The sequence below is a fragment of the Phycodurus eques genome, chromosome 5, assembly GCF_024500275.1.
Source record: "Phycodurus eques isolate BA_2022a chromosome 5, UOR_Pequ_1.1, whole genome shotgun sequence".
Lineage (NCBI taxonomy): Eukaryota > Metazoa > Chordata > Actinopteri > Syngnathiformes > Syngnathidae > Phycodurus > Phycodurus eques.
The window spans coordinates 11,468,230-11,488,069 of NC_084529.1; the positions used below are offsets into that span (position 1 = coordinate 11,468,230).

Consider the following 19,840-nt stretch of genomic DNA (forward strand, 5'->3'; position numbering starts at 1 on the left):
CGTCACTTGGCCCGGTGTATTGTGGGGATTGTATTATTTCAAATGAACAACGACAACACTATGTAAGGCTAACTGTCAAGGGGGAAACGATAACAAAATACACATACGATCAGATATTATGGACCTCAACGTAATAGAGCAAGTCCGTCCATTATTTAGTCCGGGGTCACATCAATCCATCCCCGCTGGTTTTGACCGCACCAGTTTGCCAACTGGAGTCATCTGGGCAAACGAAGCTTTTGTGAAGCACTGAACCACTTGGGCCAATTGTTTTGAAAATGAATTCATTACTTGAAGCATCAGTTAACAGTGACATCTGGCGAAAAGCAAAGCTTCCGTCGATTTAAAGCATCTTTGCTTTGAAAAATATTTGATGCAGAACTTCTAGACTGCAAAAGGTGTCAAACTCAAGGTCCGGGCCCACCACATAATTTTGATGTGGCCCGGAAAAGCAAATCGTGTGTCAACTTCCATGATTTGAAAAATTGTCATATGTAATAAATGTTGAGATATTTCTTTTTTTGCTCACAATGTCTCCAAATTTGGAAAATACTCGCTCACCAGGAACAGCTGATGCTGGCGCGCATTAAAAAAATATATGTTTCGCAATTTGGAACAGATGAGAGTGGAGGAATAAGGTTATCCTCGCCCTATATCAAATATATTAAAATGAGTAACAAAAAAAGTAATGCTTTGTTATGGAACTTAAAGCTAAGACCCTAATATACAAGATCATTTAATGCTCTCCCACCTGGGCTAGCCACAGTGAAGAGACACTGTATATACTGTATGTCTTCAGTTGATTATGCTTGTGCCACAGGCGCTACGCAACATGCTATAGGACGCGTGCCTGCGTCATCACGGCCATTATGTTGGATATCTTCCTGTGTGTCACCAGAGTTATTTTCTGCTTAATTATTTGATGGCCGTTTTAGATTTGTGAGGACTGATGTGAGCAACAGCTCCTTAATAAATATGCCTTGCTCGGCTAAACACCTTTCTCCATCATTCATTCATTCGAATGGAACATTTAGCTGCAACAACGTAACACAGGGTTATGGCAAAAAGTTGCGATGACATAATGCAGTGGAGAATCGACACCGACAAAACTATCTCCACACCCCAACAATTCAACTTATTAGCACCCGTTTGGAACGCAAACCAGTCAGGTTGGTCACTCAGGCAATGAAGCAGTTGCTGCCTCTGACGTCACGTCACGTGATTTGAAGCAAGCCTTGAAGGAGTGGTTCTATGTAATTGGAGTTCAGGGTTTGAAGCGCTTATCGAAGCATCTGTGTCGAACTGCCATCACTACTACAGAATCAACAGGTCGAGATGCCGCTGTATCCACGGCCCTCCATGCTGCACTCTTCCACCTGCATGGAGCAGCAGGGGAGCTATGTGCGGCTGCTCTTTAAATACCATCCTTCCCCATAAATTGGTGGTCAAACGGGGGACCTGGGATTTCCATATTGCACATTCACATGTATCCAGCGTTTCCCAACTGGTCGCAGCCAGAGGGTTAGAATTGGCTACCATATGTCCTCCTGTCCCTGAACCTCAGCACCAGCTCCCCACAGGACTGAGTGCTAAGTCCCCTGCTCTACACCCACAACTGCACCCCCACACACCAGAGCCAACATCATCATCAAGTTTGTGGATGAGACCACAGTAGTGGGGCTCATCTCTAAGGGGGATGAGTGCACATACAGGAACGAGGTAGAGCAGTTGAGAACACGGTGCAGAGACAACAACCTGTTCCTGAATACGTCAAAGATAACCGGACATCCTACTGTTACTCATCGCTGGAAAGGTGACAGACTTCTGCTTCCTTGGAGTCCACAGGGGGATTTGACCTGGAGCATGGGGCAGGGCAGGGTCCACACTTTTTGAAACTACCCAGGGGAAAAAACATCACTCAGAGACTGCTGGTATCCTTCTCCAGGTTCTCCATTGTGAGCATCTTCACATACTGCATGTGTGTGAGGTGCAGCAGCTGCACAATGGCTGAGGGGATAGCGGTCCAGAGGGTAATTAAAACGGCCCAAAAGATCATCAGCTGACCTCTCTCTTCCATGGAAGAACTGGACAAATCCGCTGTCGAAAGAAAGCTGGGACACTTCCCATCCCACTGACTCCCTCTATGAACTGCTGCCCTCAGGTAGAAGATTCAGGGCGATGAAAACAAGAACAAATAGATTCTGACAGTTTTTACCCAGCTGCAATCAAACACATTGAATAATACCATAAACTGACTGCCCCTTAAAGATTTAATGGTTTGTGCAATCTACTTTGACTAGATTTTACCACAGATGAATGAATGTATTGTCGGGTGCCTTTTGTGTTCTTTATGCTTTATTTGTTATTTAGTGACTACAGTTTAGTCTTTTTATGCTTTCTTTTGCGCAGAAGGATGGGCACTTGAAATCCCATTATACATGTTACAATGACAGTAGAGCTATTTTATTTTATTATCTTGTTCAGGGTTGTGGGGAGCTGGAGCAAACAGCTTTTGAGCAATACTGAAAGGCAATCACACAAGTATCCTGTCCCATGTGATTCTCTAGATGGATTCAAATAACGTGACAAAATTTTTTACAAAAATTAATTCGATAGAGCTACAGTATTGGGAATCTTAAATAGTAAGGATGACTTTTGCCACTATGTTTAAGGGTCAAATTTTATAACCATTTTTGCCCCTGGAACAAGTATACAGTACAATATACAGTAAAGATACTGTATATTGTATCTGGACACTTTGTCTTGACTCTGCTTATTTGTCCTTCCTTATGCTCTTTTAGGAATGCTTTCAGAAGAGTGCTTTCTACTACCAACTCAAACTAAACCTGATATAGCAAATAGAAGGCATGCATCTACATACTTATAGAGTTTTCATATTCTCTTTTGATATCAGATAGAAGATGTTGGTAGGTTTTAAACTGTTTGATGAAACAACCAAACCGTTCCGGAATACCTGCATCCATACCAGACAACTATGTGAGTATTTTATCTGACATTAATAATGTGTGCAGGGTTTCTGTACAATTAACATGGAACTGTGCTAATTCAGTTACTGTATGTCTTTGCATCAATAAATCATTGCCTTCAATCAAAGCTCTTGATATTTTGGTTCTTTTTGGTGTATAGCATGCAGTTCTGTGTTAATGTAGCTTTCAAGTCGATCAAGAGTTGTGACTTTATGTCTGGGCCTGCATAGGATGTAATTGCTTAACATTCCAGCACAATGGGTGGATCACATACAACTGTGTTTGAAACCTTTATTACAATCCATTATGTATCACTTATTTTTGACCTCATTGGCTGGCTAGACACTCTTATTGAAACCTGCATTTAATATGTCCCCTTGCTTACTTTATTGTATGGATATGTTTAAACTTCTGGACATTGGCAACCTCTCTTCCTTGTGATGTCTTTGATGTCAGAGGAGAGTAATTTTGTGTATCAGGTATTGCTCTAAAACAGCATCACGAAAATATAGAATAAAAAATAAAAATAAAATATATAAAATATAGAAAACTATATATACATATATATATATATATATGTATATATATATATATATATATATATATAGTTTTCTATATTTTCGTGGTGCCATACCAAATGAAATTTTAAAGACTTAATTGAAAATTTAAAAGTTCTTGTTCATTCCCAGTGAGCCGGATTGTTCTGCTTAGGTCAAGCGCACAATTGTCACGGGTTACCACAGCAACGAAGAGCAACAGGACCCACATATTGGAGACCATGACGCGCCTGAATAGTTTTCAACAGGAAAGAAGCTCTCAAAACAACGCAAACTTAGCTTTTTCTTCGAGAGAATGCATATGACGAATATTATACAGCAATAAAAACACCAGTTAAAGATTTACAACAACTGCAACTAATATCGTAATATTTGTGAAAGTTCGAAATTGAAATAACACAAAAAGCCACTTAGATCACTTGCAACCTGATCGCTTTAAAAAGCTATGACAAGTTTTTATTGTGGGATCACACGCCATATTTGTATTTTACTTTCTCTAATGTATGCGTTATTACGTCAACGTATGAATTTCACACATAAATGGTATAGAACTTTACGTGATTTACATATCTAATATGAAGAGTGAATATTTGTAACGTGAACCTGGACAAAAGTCTGCAGAAAACGCATTACCCCATACAATTAGAAAAACTACATTTTTCTCGGCACCTCGGTAGTGAAGGACCCCTGAGGGGGCGGTAGCGAAGCAGTGTAGTCTTTTCTGGAAATGTTATGATGAAAGAGCGTAGTTGAAAACTACAATACCCACAGGGCACTGTTACAGCCTACAGTGACTACATTCTATCGCTTATCCGGGGATGTCACACCGCTGCTATTTTCTCCTCACAGTCCCTCTCACTTTCAGCGTACAGTTCCAGTGGAGTGACACGGGGCTTTGCAAAGAAAGAAACGGACATTAAGAGACCACACACGAGCCAAAAATGTCAGAGCTTGGTACGGGGAGCCTGTCGTTGGGGGATCCTGTTTTTAATTACCAAGAACACGAGCTGAATGAGCGACTCAAGCGGCTTTACCCGGCCGTGAACGAGGAAGAGACCCCTTTACCCCGATCATGGAGTCCCAAGGATAAATACAGCTATATCGGGCTGTCACAGAACAACCTGAGGGTCCATTACAAAGGTGAGAGATTTGCCTTTAGGCTGTGTGGAGTAGTAACGTAAGTCACACCGATAAAGTGCCTTAGCTCGTATTTGTCACGAAGGTTATGTCTTTCACTCTTTAACCATGTTGACGGTGTGAGTGGTGAATCCAGTAAAAACTGCCTTTCTGCCCTTGCTTCTCAAACGAGCAGACAAATGCCGAAATGGTGAACTCACTCAACTCGACAACACATCCAATAACAATATTGAAATTCACACTTCATCAACACTGCTTCCTTTCCTATTTATCACTAATGTCGTTGGTTATTTTTATTTGTATTTTTTTTTTGCAGTGACATGACATTGTATTTGACGCACTCCCGAGATTGTACTTGTGGATCAAAGACACAATTTGTGATGTACATTAGGGACTATGATGGTATTTAGGAGCTATAGCTAACAGCTATCACTTATGCAAGCACGGTAGTTAGCCTAGGCTAACCAACGTTTCCGAATCTAGTTTTGACTTGTGACTAACGTGCAAGTGTTATGCTAGGATCACAGAATAAATAGGCCACAAAATGGATACGAACCATACGTGTTAACCTTTAACACGACAGTACTGAGTGGAACGGTTTTTTTTTTTCGTTTTTTTTTTTTGTCACGAACTAACACTCAAAATAGAATACTCATACTTGACAGCCTTCTCGTTCTAAAAAAAAATAGCTGAACGGCGTGCCTCATGAGACAAACGGCCCAAATTCAGTTGAATCCGAATGTGTCCCGAACACAACAACACACTGATGCCTCTTTACAGGGAACCAGCTCGTTTTCAACAGCTGCTGCCAAGGTGGAGGCCTCTGCGCATCAAGGCCAAATGCACCGATCTTGTCAATCTGATCGTCGACATTTGCCTTATACGGAAACTAGTTGTAGTAGAATCATTCGCCCATCCAGATATGTTGAATGTCATTTATTTTTTTTTAAATTTCATATGGTTAACAATGTGATATTTCTATCAAGGCATGCTCAAAGGCCTTTCAATTTTTTATTAGGTCAAACTATCAAGACACTGAATTCTGTTTTCACCACTTAAACATAAATCAAATAAGATGATGCACTGTAATTTACGCTGTTTCACAAGTTACATACCTGATAAATGTCCTTGTGTTTGTGCATAGCAGCTAAAAGCCTTGCATTTGTTCAAATCTAGGCTGTCGTGCAGAGATGGATATAATCTACCGATTATATCATGCAGAATTTGGCAGAAGCATGATCTGATTGAATATATCTTACACTTTTATGATGTTGAAGTATTCTGATAATGACCTTGCTACTAATACTGGGATTTAATCTAGATTACATTTACTCAAAACATGTCATGTTATGGTTGAGATATTTGCGAAACAATGTGTATGAAAAATTCCTCAATTAATGTATTCTGGAAGTGTTTCGGGATGATAAATATAATACGCCCCTTTTAGATATCTCCTTGCTGGTTGCTCCAGCTACTGTCCTACTCCCTCACCCTTGTGGTTTGCATGCTATTTTGACCAAAGTCACAATTTTTTCTGTTCAAGGCGGACAGCTGCGTCAAGACAAATAAGTATGAACTTTGAACTCTTCTTTCATACAAAGCTAATCAATCGAGCACAGTTACAGCGGAAACATGTAGCGATTCATGCATTTTGTCTACTACTACTTTAGTGGATTATACAGATCAGAAACAAAGGGCAGCAACCACTGATCAGGCTGTAAGGACTTTGATTTTCAGGATCAAGTCCCAATGGCAATGAAAAATATTGAAATAGTTCATTTTTTGCATAGCCATGAATCCAAAAATTATCAGGATTGTGATACAGTATGGTGCAGTGCGAGAGAGTGTCACTCCTCCATGGAGCTTATCCACATCACTAGCGAAGATCTCCGCCTCCCTCGCCACCCCTGAGCTAATGCTGTCAACATCACAAACGTGTGCTCTCACAAGTGGGTTTTCTACAGCGACAACCAATCAGAGGAAGCTGGCAGTCTAAGCCAAATATGGACAAAGCGGGTACAAAACTGGGTCAAACAGAAGTAGAGTGCCATGAAAAAGTTTTGGCCCCGTTCTCAAATTCTTATATTTCTGCATAATTTCCCCACGTTGATGTTTAAGGTCATCAAACAAATGTAAATATCAGACAAATATAACCCAAGTGAACGTAAAATCCTGTTTTTAAATGGGGATTTCATTTATGAAGGGAAAAAAAACCTATTCAAAATTACCTGGGCCTGTGTGAAAAAATAATGGTCCCCTAAACCTAATAACTGGTTAGACTACCCTTAGTAGCAACAACTGAAATAAAGCATTTTCTATAACTGGCAATGAGTCTTTCAAATCTCTGTGGATATATTGTTGCCAACTCTTCCTTGCAAAATTATATTCAGAAAAACTTGAGGGTTTTAGAGCATGAACGACCTTTTTAAGGTCATGTCACTGCATTTAAATCGGATTAAAGTCTGGACTTTGATTAGGGCACGCCAAAACCTTCATTCTTTATTTTTATTTTTTTAGCCAGTCAGTAGTTGAGGTACTGGTGTGTTTTGGATCGTTATCCTTCTGCAGAAGCCAAGTGGTCTTCAGCTTGAGGTCACAAACTGGTGGCTGAACATTCTCCTTCAGGATTTTGTGTTACAGAGCAGAATTCATGGTTCCACCAATCACAGCAAGTTGTCCAGGTCCCGAAGGATTGAAGCAGCCCAAGACCCTCACAATACCACCACCATGTTTGACTGTTAGTATGATGTTCTTTTTCTGAAATGCTGTGCTACATTTACGGCAGATGTAACGAGACACACACCTTTCAAAAAGCTCAACTTTCATCTCGTCCGCCCATATAATATTCTCCCAAATCTTGGGAAGCATTCAGATTTATTTATTTTTTTCTCTCCCAAAACTTAAGACAAGCATTTGTTCATTTTGGTCAGCAGTGGTTTTCGCCTTGGAATGCTGCTATGGATATTCCATTTTTGCCCAGTCTCTTCTGTATTGTTGTGTCATGAACACTGACCTTAACTGGGGCAAAGGAGGCCTGCAGTTCTTTAGAAGTTGTCTTGTGTTCCTTGGTGGCCTCCTAGATGAGTCATTGCTGTTCTCTTGGGGTAATAATCTTTGTAGGCCGGCCACTCCTGGGAGGGTTCACCACTATTCCATGTTTTCTCCATGTGAGGATAATGGCTCTCCCTAAGGTTTACTGGAATACTAAAGCTTTAGAAAAGGCTTTTTTATTTTTTTTTAACTCTTACCAGAATGATAGATGTCAATTACTTTATTTCTTGACGGTTCTGGAATTTCTTTGGATTGTGTCAGGTTTTTTCAGCATTTTTAGATCTTTTATTTGACTTGATTTTGTCCGGACATATTCTGTTGAAGCAATTTCTTGACTGAACAGGTCTGGAGGTAATCATGCTTAGCAGTGATCAGTGAAAAATAACAAAAAATTGTGATTAGCCACAATTAATTCATAATTTAACAATGGGGGGGAGGGGGGGGTAATTACTTTTTCACACAGGGCCAGGTAACTTCTAATATTTTTGTTTCCTTAATAAATAAAATAATTTAAAAACAGCATTTTAAGTTCACTTGGGTTATATTTGTCTGATATTTACATATGTTTGATGGTCTTAAACATTAAATTGGGAAAACTATGCAAAAATATAAGAATTTGAGACGGGGGGGCCAATACTTTTTCATGGCATTTTAATTCATTTTTGGAATGGTGAACTGAACTTTGAACTAGTTTGCATAGAAAATGAACTTTCCCAAGACTGATCCTGTATTATTTCACATTGCAATATATATAGCAGGTTTTAAAAAAATTGCCATCTAATTTTTTTCTCTCCAATGTCATGCGGCCCTTGTAAACAGTGTAGGAATATACAGTTTGTGTATATGCCTCCCACTTTTTAAAGGCTGGCTAGCAGCATGCTAGCATCGCATATTCTTGGGTTAAGCTAAGTTTCTGTGGTAATCAAAACACATCAGTCACGACCGTATTAATTCCAAGTTGTCTGTTATATGTACCTGAGATCTTGGGTTTGAGAAGTACAGACTCAGTAGTACCATCGTAAGCATACTACTACTGTATCTCTCTAACGCAGTGTTTCTTAACCTTGAAACACTGCGTTCGATCGAACCCCAGGGGTTCGATAAGGCAGGCGCAAGGGTTCGAGGAGGATTTTATGGTGGTATGATTGGCTTTCCACTTATGTATTATGGCCCCGACCCTGCTCACTGGAACATTCAAAGCTTAGATGTGCATCTGTAACCAATGCCATTGCCATCGTTATGTTTTGCAACAATTGGTTTGCGATGGTCTTGAGACAGCTATTTGCTCTTACCCATCATGAGATGTGTCTTGACTCACACCTTGGCAATGAGACCTTTTTATAGGCCTTCAATTAGGATTGAAACAGCTGATATTCATTTGCACTGACAAGGGACTATATTTTTGTTTGATTATTGATAGATTTTAGGTGTTGTGTTGGCTTTCCATGCCTTTTTGCGCCTCCCTTCATGTATTCAATACTTTTCCCCGTGTCATTTCATATTATTACACACAACTTAATTTCTGAGCTCATTTGTTTGACCTTTTTTGTATGTATGGATGACTTGGGTTGTTCCCAACATCTGGTGAAATTTTCATGTCAATAGCACCTTTGGAAATATATTTAGTGAGAAAAATAATGATGTTAAATACTTATTATAAACATACATATATTTAAATGGTGACGTATTAAATACAGCTTCATATGTTGGCAGCTCTGGAGTCATAGCCAAAAGTGCAGTTTTACTAATAATTGGCATAATGATTTCATTTGGTGTTTGTTTGGTATTTTTGGCTTTTGGCATGGGTTTCCCCATTTTCGGTTTCGGCCAATAATTTTTTTATCTGTGAATCATTGGAGCTGAACGATATGTCATTGCTGATATCTAGTTATGAACATTAAAGATAGTGATATCGCAAAATTAACAATAATGGTTTCGATTTTTCCCTCTCGCATTTGCATATACATCTTAGCCAATCACAAACCTATTTGCGGGTTGGGCATCGTTTGATTACGGTCCCGATTCCAGTTCAAAACTATTCTCGATTCTGATTCTTTTCGGGGGCTGGGTGAAAAAGTTTGCATCGTTTAAATCAGGGGCAGGCAAATTATGAACATCCATTTTCTTACGAGCCCTCATTTGACTCAAGGTTCTTTATAATCAGTATCAATATCAAACTAAAAGGCAAAGTGTGTTTAACTAACCCAATTGACTAAGTATTCATTAATTAATGTTTCAGCTAAAAGTTAAATATACCATTGTTAAAATAGTTATTTGGAACTGTTATATCAGAATCATCTTTATTTGCCAAGTATGTCCAAAAAACACACAAGGAATTTGTCTCCGGTAATTGGAGCCGCTCTAGTACGACAACAGACAGTCAATTGACAGAGAACTCTTTTGAGACAGAAAGACATACAAAAACAGTCACTGAGCAATAAAGGGTTGCTAGTTATCTGGTAATGCCGGTACATTATTCTTTTTTGACAATAGTGCAAAAAGATGCAGAGTCTTCTAGCACGTAGATCAGTTCGAATGACTAATATTGCAATAGTCCGGTGCAATGACCATGGTGCAAATGGCTCAGAAACTTCAAGCGAGTAGTGCGATAATCTGGGGCAATGTTGATTGTGCAAATGTTGCAGATACTCCTCAGTCAGTGTACAAATGGAGCAGAAGCTACTCTGGCATGAGTGGCCAGTATTGGTCAACAACAGATATGCAAATAGTGCAGCGTGGCGAGAGTACTACAGTGAGTGCACGAGTGGTATATAATTGGCCCGACAGAAATGGGACAACAAACTGTTGGCAAAAAATTGCATGTTGCAATGGAATTTTAGGTTAGGTGTTTAAGAAGTTGATTCCAATCATTATCAATCATTATCACGTCAAATGGTTTATATGTTTGAACTTGACTTCCTGTTTTAAGCATGTAACCTTTTACTTTGAAGGGTGTGCCCCGGAGCTCAGCATTTTGGCACAAAAGTTAACTTCACATGACACCGGTAAAAACAAAAGTAAAACGAATCGGCATGACAAAGAGAAACGAATGGAAACAAATGCTATGTAAAACGTTGATTCCTTTACCTACCCACCGATGAGGCACAAGGTTAGTGTTTGTGATACTATGAGACAACAACGCAGCTAGTCACGTGATGTAAAGTTGCTAGTTTGACCTTTTGTGACGTTTTAGCGCAATGTTGAGCTTGTAATGTGAGTGTTTCCACTTTCTTTCCTGTATGGTAAAATATACAGCTATATAAATTTAAATTTTTATTTTTGTGTCTGTCATAAGTTCTTACATTGGTTTGAAGACTGAAATAAACTCCAAAAACCATCAGTGCAAGAGTGCAATCCGCCGTTTAAATTGTTGGCCTAACCCTAACCCTGCTGCCTCAATATTGGCATAGACGTATTTTATTGTTTCACACTCACCCACTGAAGTTCTGCGCGGTGTAGGCTGAGGCTCGGAATGGCACGGAGCACGTCAGACTTCTACACATCACGAGAGCCTCCTTTTCACAATAAAATCTTAATCCAAGTGTTGCCCTGAGGCGACTGTTCATTTATTTTAACAAAGTTAAGAGAAATTTTTGTTCGCTGCCGCTGTTGGGCACAAGCATGTCTTCGTGCGCATTTTTCTTCGTTGGTTTTCGCCACGTTCTTCTTCGGGGTCGGCGGATTGTCGGCATAAAACCCGAGAACCAAAAATTTGTAATTTGAACGATTCCGGGAGAACCGGAATGTTAGTCCCTCTTCCAGTTGGTTCTCGATCCTCGATTCCCAACCCTACCGTGGATTGTCAGCCAATGACAAACATCTGAGGGAGGGAGGAAGGGAGGGACACACACACACACACACACACACACACACACACACACTATCCAAACATCCATCCACAGGGTCCGAAGTTGAGCCTTTTTGAGTGCTGGAGACAAGTTGTGGTGACCCTGTCAGAACTTGTGGCCCCGTATATTCATGATATAATTCGTTAGGTTTTAGTGATTACTTCGTATGTAACATTTTTGTATTGTTTAAGCCCCTTAAATAAATTATTAGTACAATTGCACTCATGGCGATGTTCTACCCTCACTAAAATCAAGGCATTGTAATTGCACATATTCATAATGATGATGAAGAATAAATCAATTACAAAATTATTAAAATATTTGCGTGTGTGTATGCGTTATGGAGACTTTACTATGAGTATCTGGTTCAGCAGTGTTGTGATTGTGGATTGTGCATCGGTTAGAATACAATTGATAGGCTGGCTGGATCTTTTAAGTTTCTTTATTCGATCAAACGTTTTTTATGTGAGTGTGTGTGTGGTTCTGTAACATACAGAATAAACAAAATATTAGCATCACTGTATAATATATAAATTAGATTGTAATAAACAAAAACAATATACGTCAAATTAAACATAAAGGAGCCACATAAAGCAGGTGTCTTATAACTATGCCCCAAAGCCTTCACTACTAGTGAATAGGCTTTACATGATCAGGATTTTTCGGGCCGATCAGCGAGTTTGAAAAAAAACGATCACCGATCCGATCACAAGATGGAGGAATGTGTCTATTTAAATGACCTGTTCATTTACTGTATATACTTGTGTACTTAATTGCTCAAACAATTATATTTACAAAAAATAATGTATCTGTGTTCCTCTATTTATGCCAGTGAGGCATAGTGACAGACAGAACAAATGATAAATGGTCTTCTATTTGCTGGCAGGAAGTACATACAGTTATTAAGGTATCCACTATTTGTGACATTTTTGTTTGTTGGTGTTCCGTGAGATTCTTCAATTGTAAAATATGTTCCTTGACTCGAAAAAGATTGGAAATCAGAGTCAGATCGTGTATTCAATTCACTCAGGTCAAACCAACGTTACATGACAGAAATAATGGGTCCTAACTTACTGTAATTAAATTACTTTATTTTTAATTAAATTACTTCACCCACACCGAAACTTTAGAGCGTTATTCGACAGAACGACGGCATGTTTACGTCCAACCGTTCGTGGTACGACTAGCTTGCTAGGCTACATAACGGTTTGTTGCCTGCTTGCGAGCCGTATCGTATTAAACGTATGGGAACATACCTCAAGCAAGCCTTAAACGAACGTCTTCTCTTGTCCTGAGCACCGGTGACCACCAACACACGTTTTTCCCCATTTTGTTCTTATAATACCGTCGGCGCGCTCCACTCTTGTTGTCGTCGCCACGGTAACGAGTGTATCCGGTCGTATTTGAGTTGACAAGATAAAGCCCAATGATCGTAAAAAAACGGAATGCGGTGGTATCGGAATACAAGATTTTATTGCAGTAGTCTGACATAGAGCAAATTTGTCTTGTAAAAGAGCAAATTTGTCTTGTAGTTTGATCCGGCCGGGCATTACGTGTTGTCTGTTCCACACAGCCGACATGTTTTTTTCTTTTCTTCATAACTTTATTGGCCGTCAGCTATTTACAATACTGCGTCAAAAGACGCGACAAGGCTAAAAATTTTGGATTCGCTTTTGGATTCGCTTTTGGATTTGGATTCACATTTGGATTCAAATATACTGTGCACGATGGCGACGCGGAGTAAATGTCTTTTGCGGAGCCGATCAATGAATTATGATATTAAAGACGATCAGCCAGTCAGCATAAAATGGTAAATATCGTCCGATACCGATCAGCCTGATAAAATCGGTGTAAAGTCTACGAGTGTAACTACCAAAATTAATCCAAACGGGCTACAGTTCTTACTACTGTCTCCGCACATAAACACAGGTGCTTGTTCCAAGCATCTAAGAAAGTAAAAACCTAATTTGCAAGAATTAAAATACATCAAGTGCACTGGAAAACCGTGGCTTAGTTTAGCACATTAGCTTAGCAGCTAATAATGAAAATCAATGAGTTTAGTTTAGTATAGCCTAAACAATGTCTCTATCAACAATTCTTCTGCTAAACCTCTTAATATTTCACAGCAAAACACATAATAATTAATAATAACCAATAATTTCATGAACGAGGGAACATGCCAACTTCACCGTTGTTCAGGGCAAACTGACAAAAACAGAGAGAACTTTTCCCACTCATAAAACGGTCACACCCCTTAATGGTCGGCCTGGGAATTGCAATCAAAGCTCAAATACTATATTTTGTCTTCCTATCTGTGTGCGCGTGTTATGATTTTGATTTACTTTTATCATTTTGTATATTGATCATTGTGTTGAAAGCACCCTCTTGAAAATGAGATTATGCCTCCAAAGGGGAAATCCTTGAAATAAGTAAATACTGGTACAGAAACAAATAATTCACAATAATTTTTACAATATATAATATGTACAGTGGGGCAAAAAAGTATTTAGTCAGCCACCAATTGTGCAAGGTCTCACACTTAAAAAGATGAGAAAGGCCTGCTTTTCACATACACACACACATATATACACACACACACACACACACACACACACACACACACACACACACACTGTTCTGCCAGGGCATGTAAACTTATGAGCACCACTGTACATATATGCAGTCATATTGGAATGAAAGTATACAGCTTTTTCATAACCACTAGATGGCGGCCTCCATTTATAAAATGGGAAAGTTTTTTTCCATTTTCCCCTATACCTATATATAATGCGCACTATTGACTTGACAATTTTTTTTGAAAAAAATGCGCATTAAACACGAGAAATACGGTACTTTGATTGTGATTGTGCTGTAAATGTTCAACCATCTAAAATGGACATGCCTGTCCATTTTGTTTAAATAATAAAAAGAGTACATGTCAACACTCAAAAAGATGTGTGAGTGTAAAGCAGAAAATATACTATAAAGCCTGACATGAATGCATGCAACTTTGCTTCTATAAGGTTGATTTAATTTAATTTATTTTTTCTCCTCCTCCCCACTTGCAGGGCATGGCAAAAATCACAAGGATGCCGCGTCCGTACGAGCCACGCATCCAATTCCTGCTGCCTGTGGGATCTACTATTTTGAAGTCAAAATTGTCAGTAAAGGTCGTGATGGGTAAGTAGACACCTTTAAATATAATCTTTAGTGCATTTCCCTACTTGTCATTTATCTAGATTGTGAAGTTTCTACTTCATGTTGCTGCAACTGTTTCAAAATGCAAGCCTTGGTAAGAAATGTTTTATATTCACTCAAACACTGCTGTATTTACCAGTGGTGGCAGTTGATATGCCTTCTGATGGGTCTCTGTCAGACATTCCCAGCAGACTTTCAATATATTTGGGTTTGCCAGGACTGCCCTACCATCAGAGGCCACTAGGTGACGGATAGTTGATGCTTTTGCCTTGCTCTTCGCCAAAAGTCCAAGACATGACGTCACAAATCCGATGATACGACCACAAAGTCGATGATAGAACTGCAGCTGACAGTGTTCTTGTGCCAAGTTTATACTTAGGCTTGAACTTGGTGTTTGTTCAGTATTGCACTGCAAAATAGGTGGGTACTCTGAGCTGTTGTTTGATGCATGGGCACAAACCTCCCCAAGGCTGAGGGAGGCTACCCTCTCCTTAATTAAGGAGGCTACCCTCTCCTTAATCAGGGTGAACACCAACATGCAGGCCCTGAGCTGGGGGGCAATCAGTATGTCCCTACCTGCTCGTCACCTCTCACCTCAACTAAGCATTGCGTTTAAAATTTGGGAAAGCACACCCAAATAACTGCTGTGGGCGTGGCCAGCACCAGACAATTGTCACAGTGCCAGTTCCATTACAAGGCACCTGCGTTTATTCAAACCAAATCAAACTTTATTTATAGAACACTTTTCATTCAAAGATACACATCTCAAAGTGCTTTACAGTGTTAAAATCAATCCCCTCCCACCACTCATCCACACAAATACCATACCTTACAGATACCATATAAAAAAAACTAAAAAATAGTTTTACTAGCAACGTGACAAGATTTACCAAAAATGACAATCTGTTAAAATGCAAAGTCTGGTTGGAATGGCCACTTCAACCTGAGTAATACACAGTAAGAATTTCAAAATCGGATGATTGGTTCCGGAGAAATTGAGCTTTTTGTGCTGGATAAAATTGCCCTTTCGGGGAACGCTTTTGTGTGATATCGCCCATCGAAAATCTTGTCAAAAAAGGTTGGGAGAGGTTGGGATTTTGTGTGAAACTAGTAATTTGCCCAAATTTATTAGGCACTATTGTTGTACATTCTAGCAATGCTTGTTGTGCTGTACTCACGACTGTAGATCAGTTGGTCGGTGGGGATGGTCTTTCTCCGGACATCTCAGTTGAAGAAGACAAATAAAACAAAAGAGAGAAGAGAGAAGAAGAACAATTGTTGTCCCCTCTGGGTGTGCCCTTAACTTTCCTGACAATTAACCTTGTGGCAGGCCCAGCTCTTGCTCCCAGCTGCATGCGTGACCGGTACGGGATGCCAGTAGTTGCTTGCTGAGGCTCCGGCGACCGATCACGGCTAGAAAAAAAACGATCAAAGCCCCATGGCCGGTTTCTTCGATCGAAAACGCAGCCGTCGGGTGGAGGCGGGCGCTCGCCCACTTAGTGGCGCCTGGTATCACCGGAGGACAACGGAATAGGAAGGGCGTTGGCCGAGGCCACCCCGTGGCTGGTGAGATTAGCAGGACATGAGAAAAATAAACGAGAGAGCAGAAGCGGCGGGAGTCAGAGGTTATATACCCCGGGTGCATGTCCAAAAGGACGGCGGAAACCGCAGAAAGACCACACCCATCAGCTTGAATCTAGTCAACAATTTTAACACATACAATGGGTTTAAAAATCATATATTAATCTAAAACACTCCCAACTTTGCACTCTTACTCATACATTAAGCATATAAAATTATTGTTTTAACTTTTGTCTTGGCAAATCAACTGCTTATGGTTCAATGCAACCCTTCATGCTGTTGGGCTTCAGATCAAGACAAACAGTTCTCAGAATCTTGCAGCGGCACCTGTAAAGTTGACATACTGACACAGACATCAAGGCATACATTTGGAATATTTCCCCAGAATTCGTGAAATATCACAACAGACATTTTATCTTTAGTTTACCGAAACCATTGAGTCCACCTTGCACTAACTCTCACATGCCAGTGGGTGGCACCCGTGTCCCAGCAATTGTTCCTAATGGGGAGAAGATATCCCCACCTTTTGGTTGCTGTCAGTTCAAACAAAGAAAAGGACTCTTGGATGCCTGTAAAACAAGATTTCGAGGGGACCTGCTAATTAATTTAGGGTCCATTTGACATACGACAGGTGTCCTTTTAGTGGCCGTCTCACAGCAGGGCGGCTTGGAAGAATGCAGTTTATCAATTAGTGGGGGAGTCACTGTGGCACTTCAGGTTACGGGACCATGTCCGCTACAGTATAATATACTTTTGTGTATCAAAGGGATGGGTATCAAAAATCGAGACTCTGTGAGAACCTTTCCAAAGTTAACAATTCTGTGGAATTGTTCTCTGAATTTGAATTTTTAAGCGATTGCCCTATCGATCCTATTTGGAATAATTACATCATTGCGTATGCTACGTAATCAGAATAATTTTTATTTCCCAAGTATGTCCAAAAAAAAACCCACAATGAATTTGTCTCTGGTAGTTGGAGCCGCTCCAGTACGAGAACAGTAAATTGACAGAGAACACTTTTGAGACATAAAGACATTGAGAAAAACAGTCACTGAGCAATAAAGGGTTGATAGTTATCTGGTAATGACGGTACACATTAATTAATTTATTTTTTGACAATTGTGCAAAAAGATGAAGGTTCCTTTATCACTCAGAGCAGTTCGAATGACTTATCTAGCAATAGTCCGGTGCAATGACCATTGTGCAAAGGGCGCTGAGACTTCAAGGAGTGTATGCAGTTTAAAGTGACAACTAGTGCGATAATCTGGGACAATGTTGATTGTGCAAATGTTGCAGATACTCCTCAGTCAGTGTGAAAATGGGGCAGATGCTACTCTGGTATCAGTGGCCAACAGCAGTGAAAGTGTCCTTTTCAAATCTGCAGTAGAAGGTATTCAAGTTGTTGGCTAGTGTGCTATTGTTCCCAGCTTGGGGGGATCGTAGCTTGTAATTGGTCAGCGATTGTAATGCATGCCAGACTGAATTACAGCGCAAAACTGTTTTTCCAACTTTGCTGCATAGTTTCTCTTTGCAAAGTTAATTTCTTTAGTCAGCTGGTTTCTAGCTCGATTATACAGGGCCCTGTGGGGAACCACGGCTTGTTGTTATTGAATGTGCGAAATGACTTTGTTGGTACACAAACCTCTTCACAGAAACTGATATAGGATGTGACAGTGTCTGTATATTCATCCAGGCTGCCAGGTGAATTTTCAAAGACACTCCAGTCTGTTCAGTCTAAACAGCTTTATCCATCTTTGCTTCATTGGTCCACTTTTTCACTGTTTTCAATGTAGGCTTTGCGCATTGAAGTTCTTGCCTGTATGTCGGTATTAAGTGAATTAAGCAGTAATCAGACGAGCCTAGGGCTCCACGAGGTTTGGCACGGTATGCGTTATTTACCGTAGAATAGCAGTGGTCTAAAATGTTATTTTCCCTGGTGTGACAATTGATGTGCTGCTTGTATTTAGGGAGTTTGTGGTTGAGTTTAGCTTTGTTAAAGTCCCCTAGAATAATGAGGGGTGAGACTTTGCAATTTCGTTTACTTGTTAGGCAAACATTAGCAGTGCGGCATTCCTGTTAGCTTTAGGCGGAATGTATACACCAGCCAGAATGAATGATACGAACTCGCGAGGCGAGTAGAATGGCTTACAGTTCAAAAACAGCAACTCCAAATGCGGGCTGCAGTCTGTGCTGAGCTCCGTGACGACCGTACACCATTTTTCGTTGATCTAGAAGCATATCCCGCCGCCTTTTGTTTTCCCCGATGATTCCATGTCGCGGTCTGCCCTGTGAAGATGGAAGCGGAAGTATGACTGCGCCATCGGGTACAGCGTCACAAAGAGACTACGGAGACTTGCGTAAAGCACATGGCGGTGGAACGTCCGAAGTCTTTACTGGTCTTTATCAGAAGATGAAGCCCGTCCATTTTGTTGGGTAGCGTAGATTCGCGAGGTGGATGGACGGAAACGCCAGTCTGTATCCTCTCTTGTGGCGTTTCACCTGGATGCCGGCTCGCTTTCCTCTGTGGCGGCGTCGCCTCCGCCAAAGACCGTGGTCGCTGCTCCGGTGAGCAACTCGGGGAAAAAATTTTGCGGATTTGCGAAAGTTGGGGATAGAAAGTCCGGAGTGGCCTCCTTGATGCTTAACAAGTCTCCCCTTGTGTAAGTGAGTCGTGTAATGTCTCCAAAGACGAACGAAAAACAAAAACAATACTAAAGAGCACGTAACCGAGGCGACCACACGGGTAGGCGCCATCTTGCATAGGGTTTCAGATCAAAAGATGAATGCAGGCACCCAGTGGACCAACCAGCTGACATTCATAGATTTCCTAGGGCCTGTAGGTGGTACTAATAGGCTACATCACTCTATTCTTAGTAAGGATGCAAGATTGCCACCAAAAGCAGCACTAATTTAAGGACTAAAACAAATGCCAATTTAACTATAAACGACTAAAAACCACACCACTATCAAACCCTGTCTGTACAAATTATCACAAACGTATTTTAATGGAGTCAAAGCATGATGAAATTTACTTGAACTAGAGCAATGCATTCTGGGAAAGAGCTCATGCAAATTTTCCTGGTCTTACACTAAAATCCACCCTGCCAGCAACTGCGACCAGAAGTTTCCCGTGCCCCCTTAAGGGCTGTGTAGTGCGATGCATGCATGGAGGTACACATTTCTGTAAGCTAAAAGAAAAAAAAGTCAGAGAAGAAACTTTAATAAACTTGTTTTTCACAGATTAGGAAACATATATACTGGAGTTTATTGCTATATTATCTGTCTATATGTGTTACTGCGGCGTTTGTGTGTGTGAATATTTATTTTTGAAGGTCTCATTCATCTTTTGATCTGAAACCCAAATGTGTTCAGTATACAACAAAAACAAAGGAATTGACCTTGCCGTTCCAATACTTTTGGAGTGGACTGTACGTCACACACTTGCTGAAAGATACACAGGATCCGTTTACAACGCAGGTAC

The 19,840-nt window shown here is 40.3% G+C and overlaps 1 protein-coding gene across 3 annotated transcripts in view; it reads left to right on the forward strand.

Moving 5' to 3' along the window:
* The first annotated feature begins 4,362 nt into the window (after positions 1 to 4,362).
* The window catches only part of ranbp10 (RAN binding protein 10), a 55,056-nt gene continuing 39,578 nt past the window's right edge, over positions 4,363 to 19,840 (forward strand). For 2 of the 3 annotated variants that reach the window (XM_061677484.1, XM_061677483.1), the window contains exons 1-2: positions 4,363 to 4,684; positions 14,649 to 14,760. In XM_061677484.1, coding sequence (XP_061533468.1) covers positions 4,486 to 4,684; positions 14,649 to 14,760 — 311 coding nt within the window. In that variant the 5' untranslated portion in view covers positions 4,363 to 4,485. Of the gene's footprint in view, positions 4,685 to 10,748; positions 10,842 to 14,648; positions 14,761 to 19,840 lie in introns of those variants that run through there. The other variant, XM_061677485.1, reaches the window with a different exon arrangement.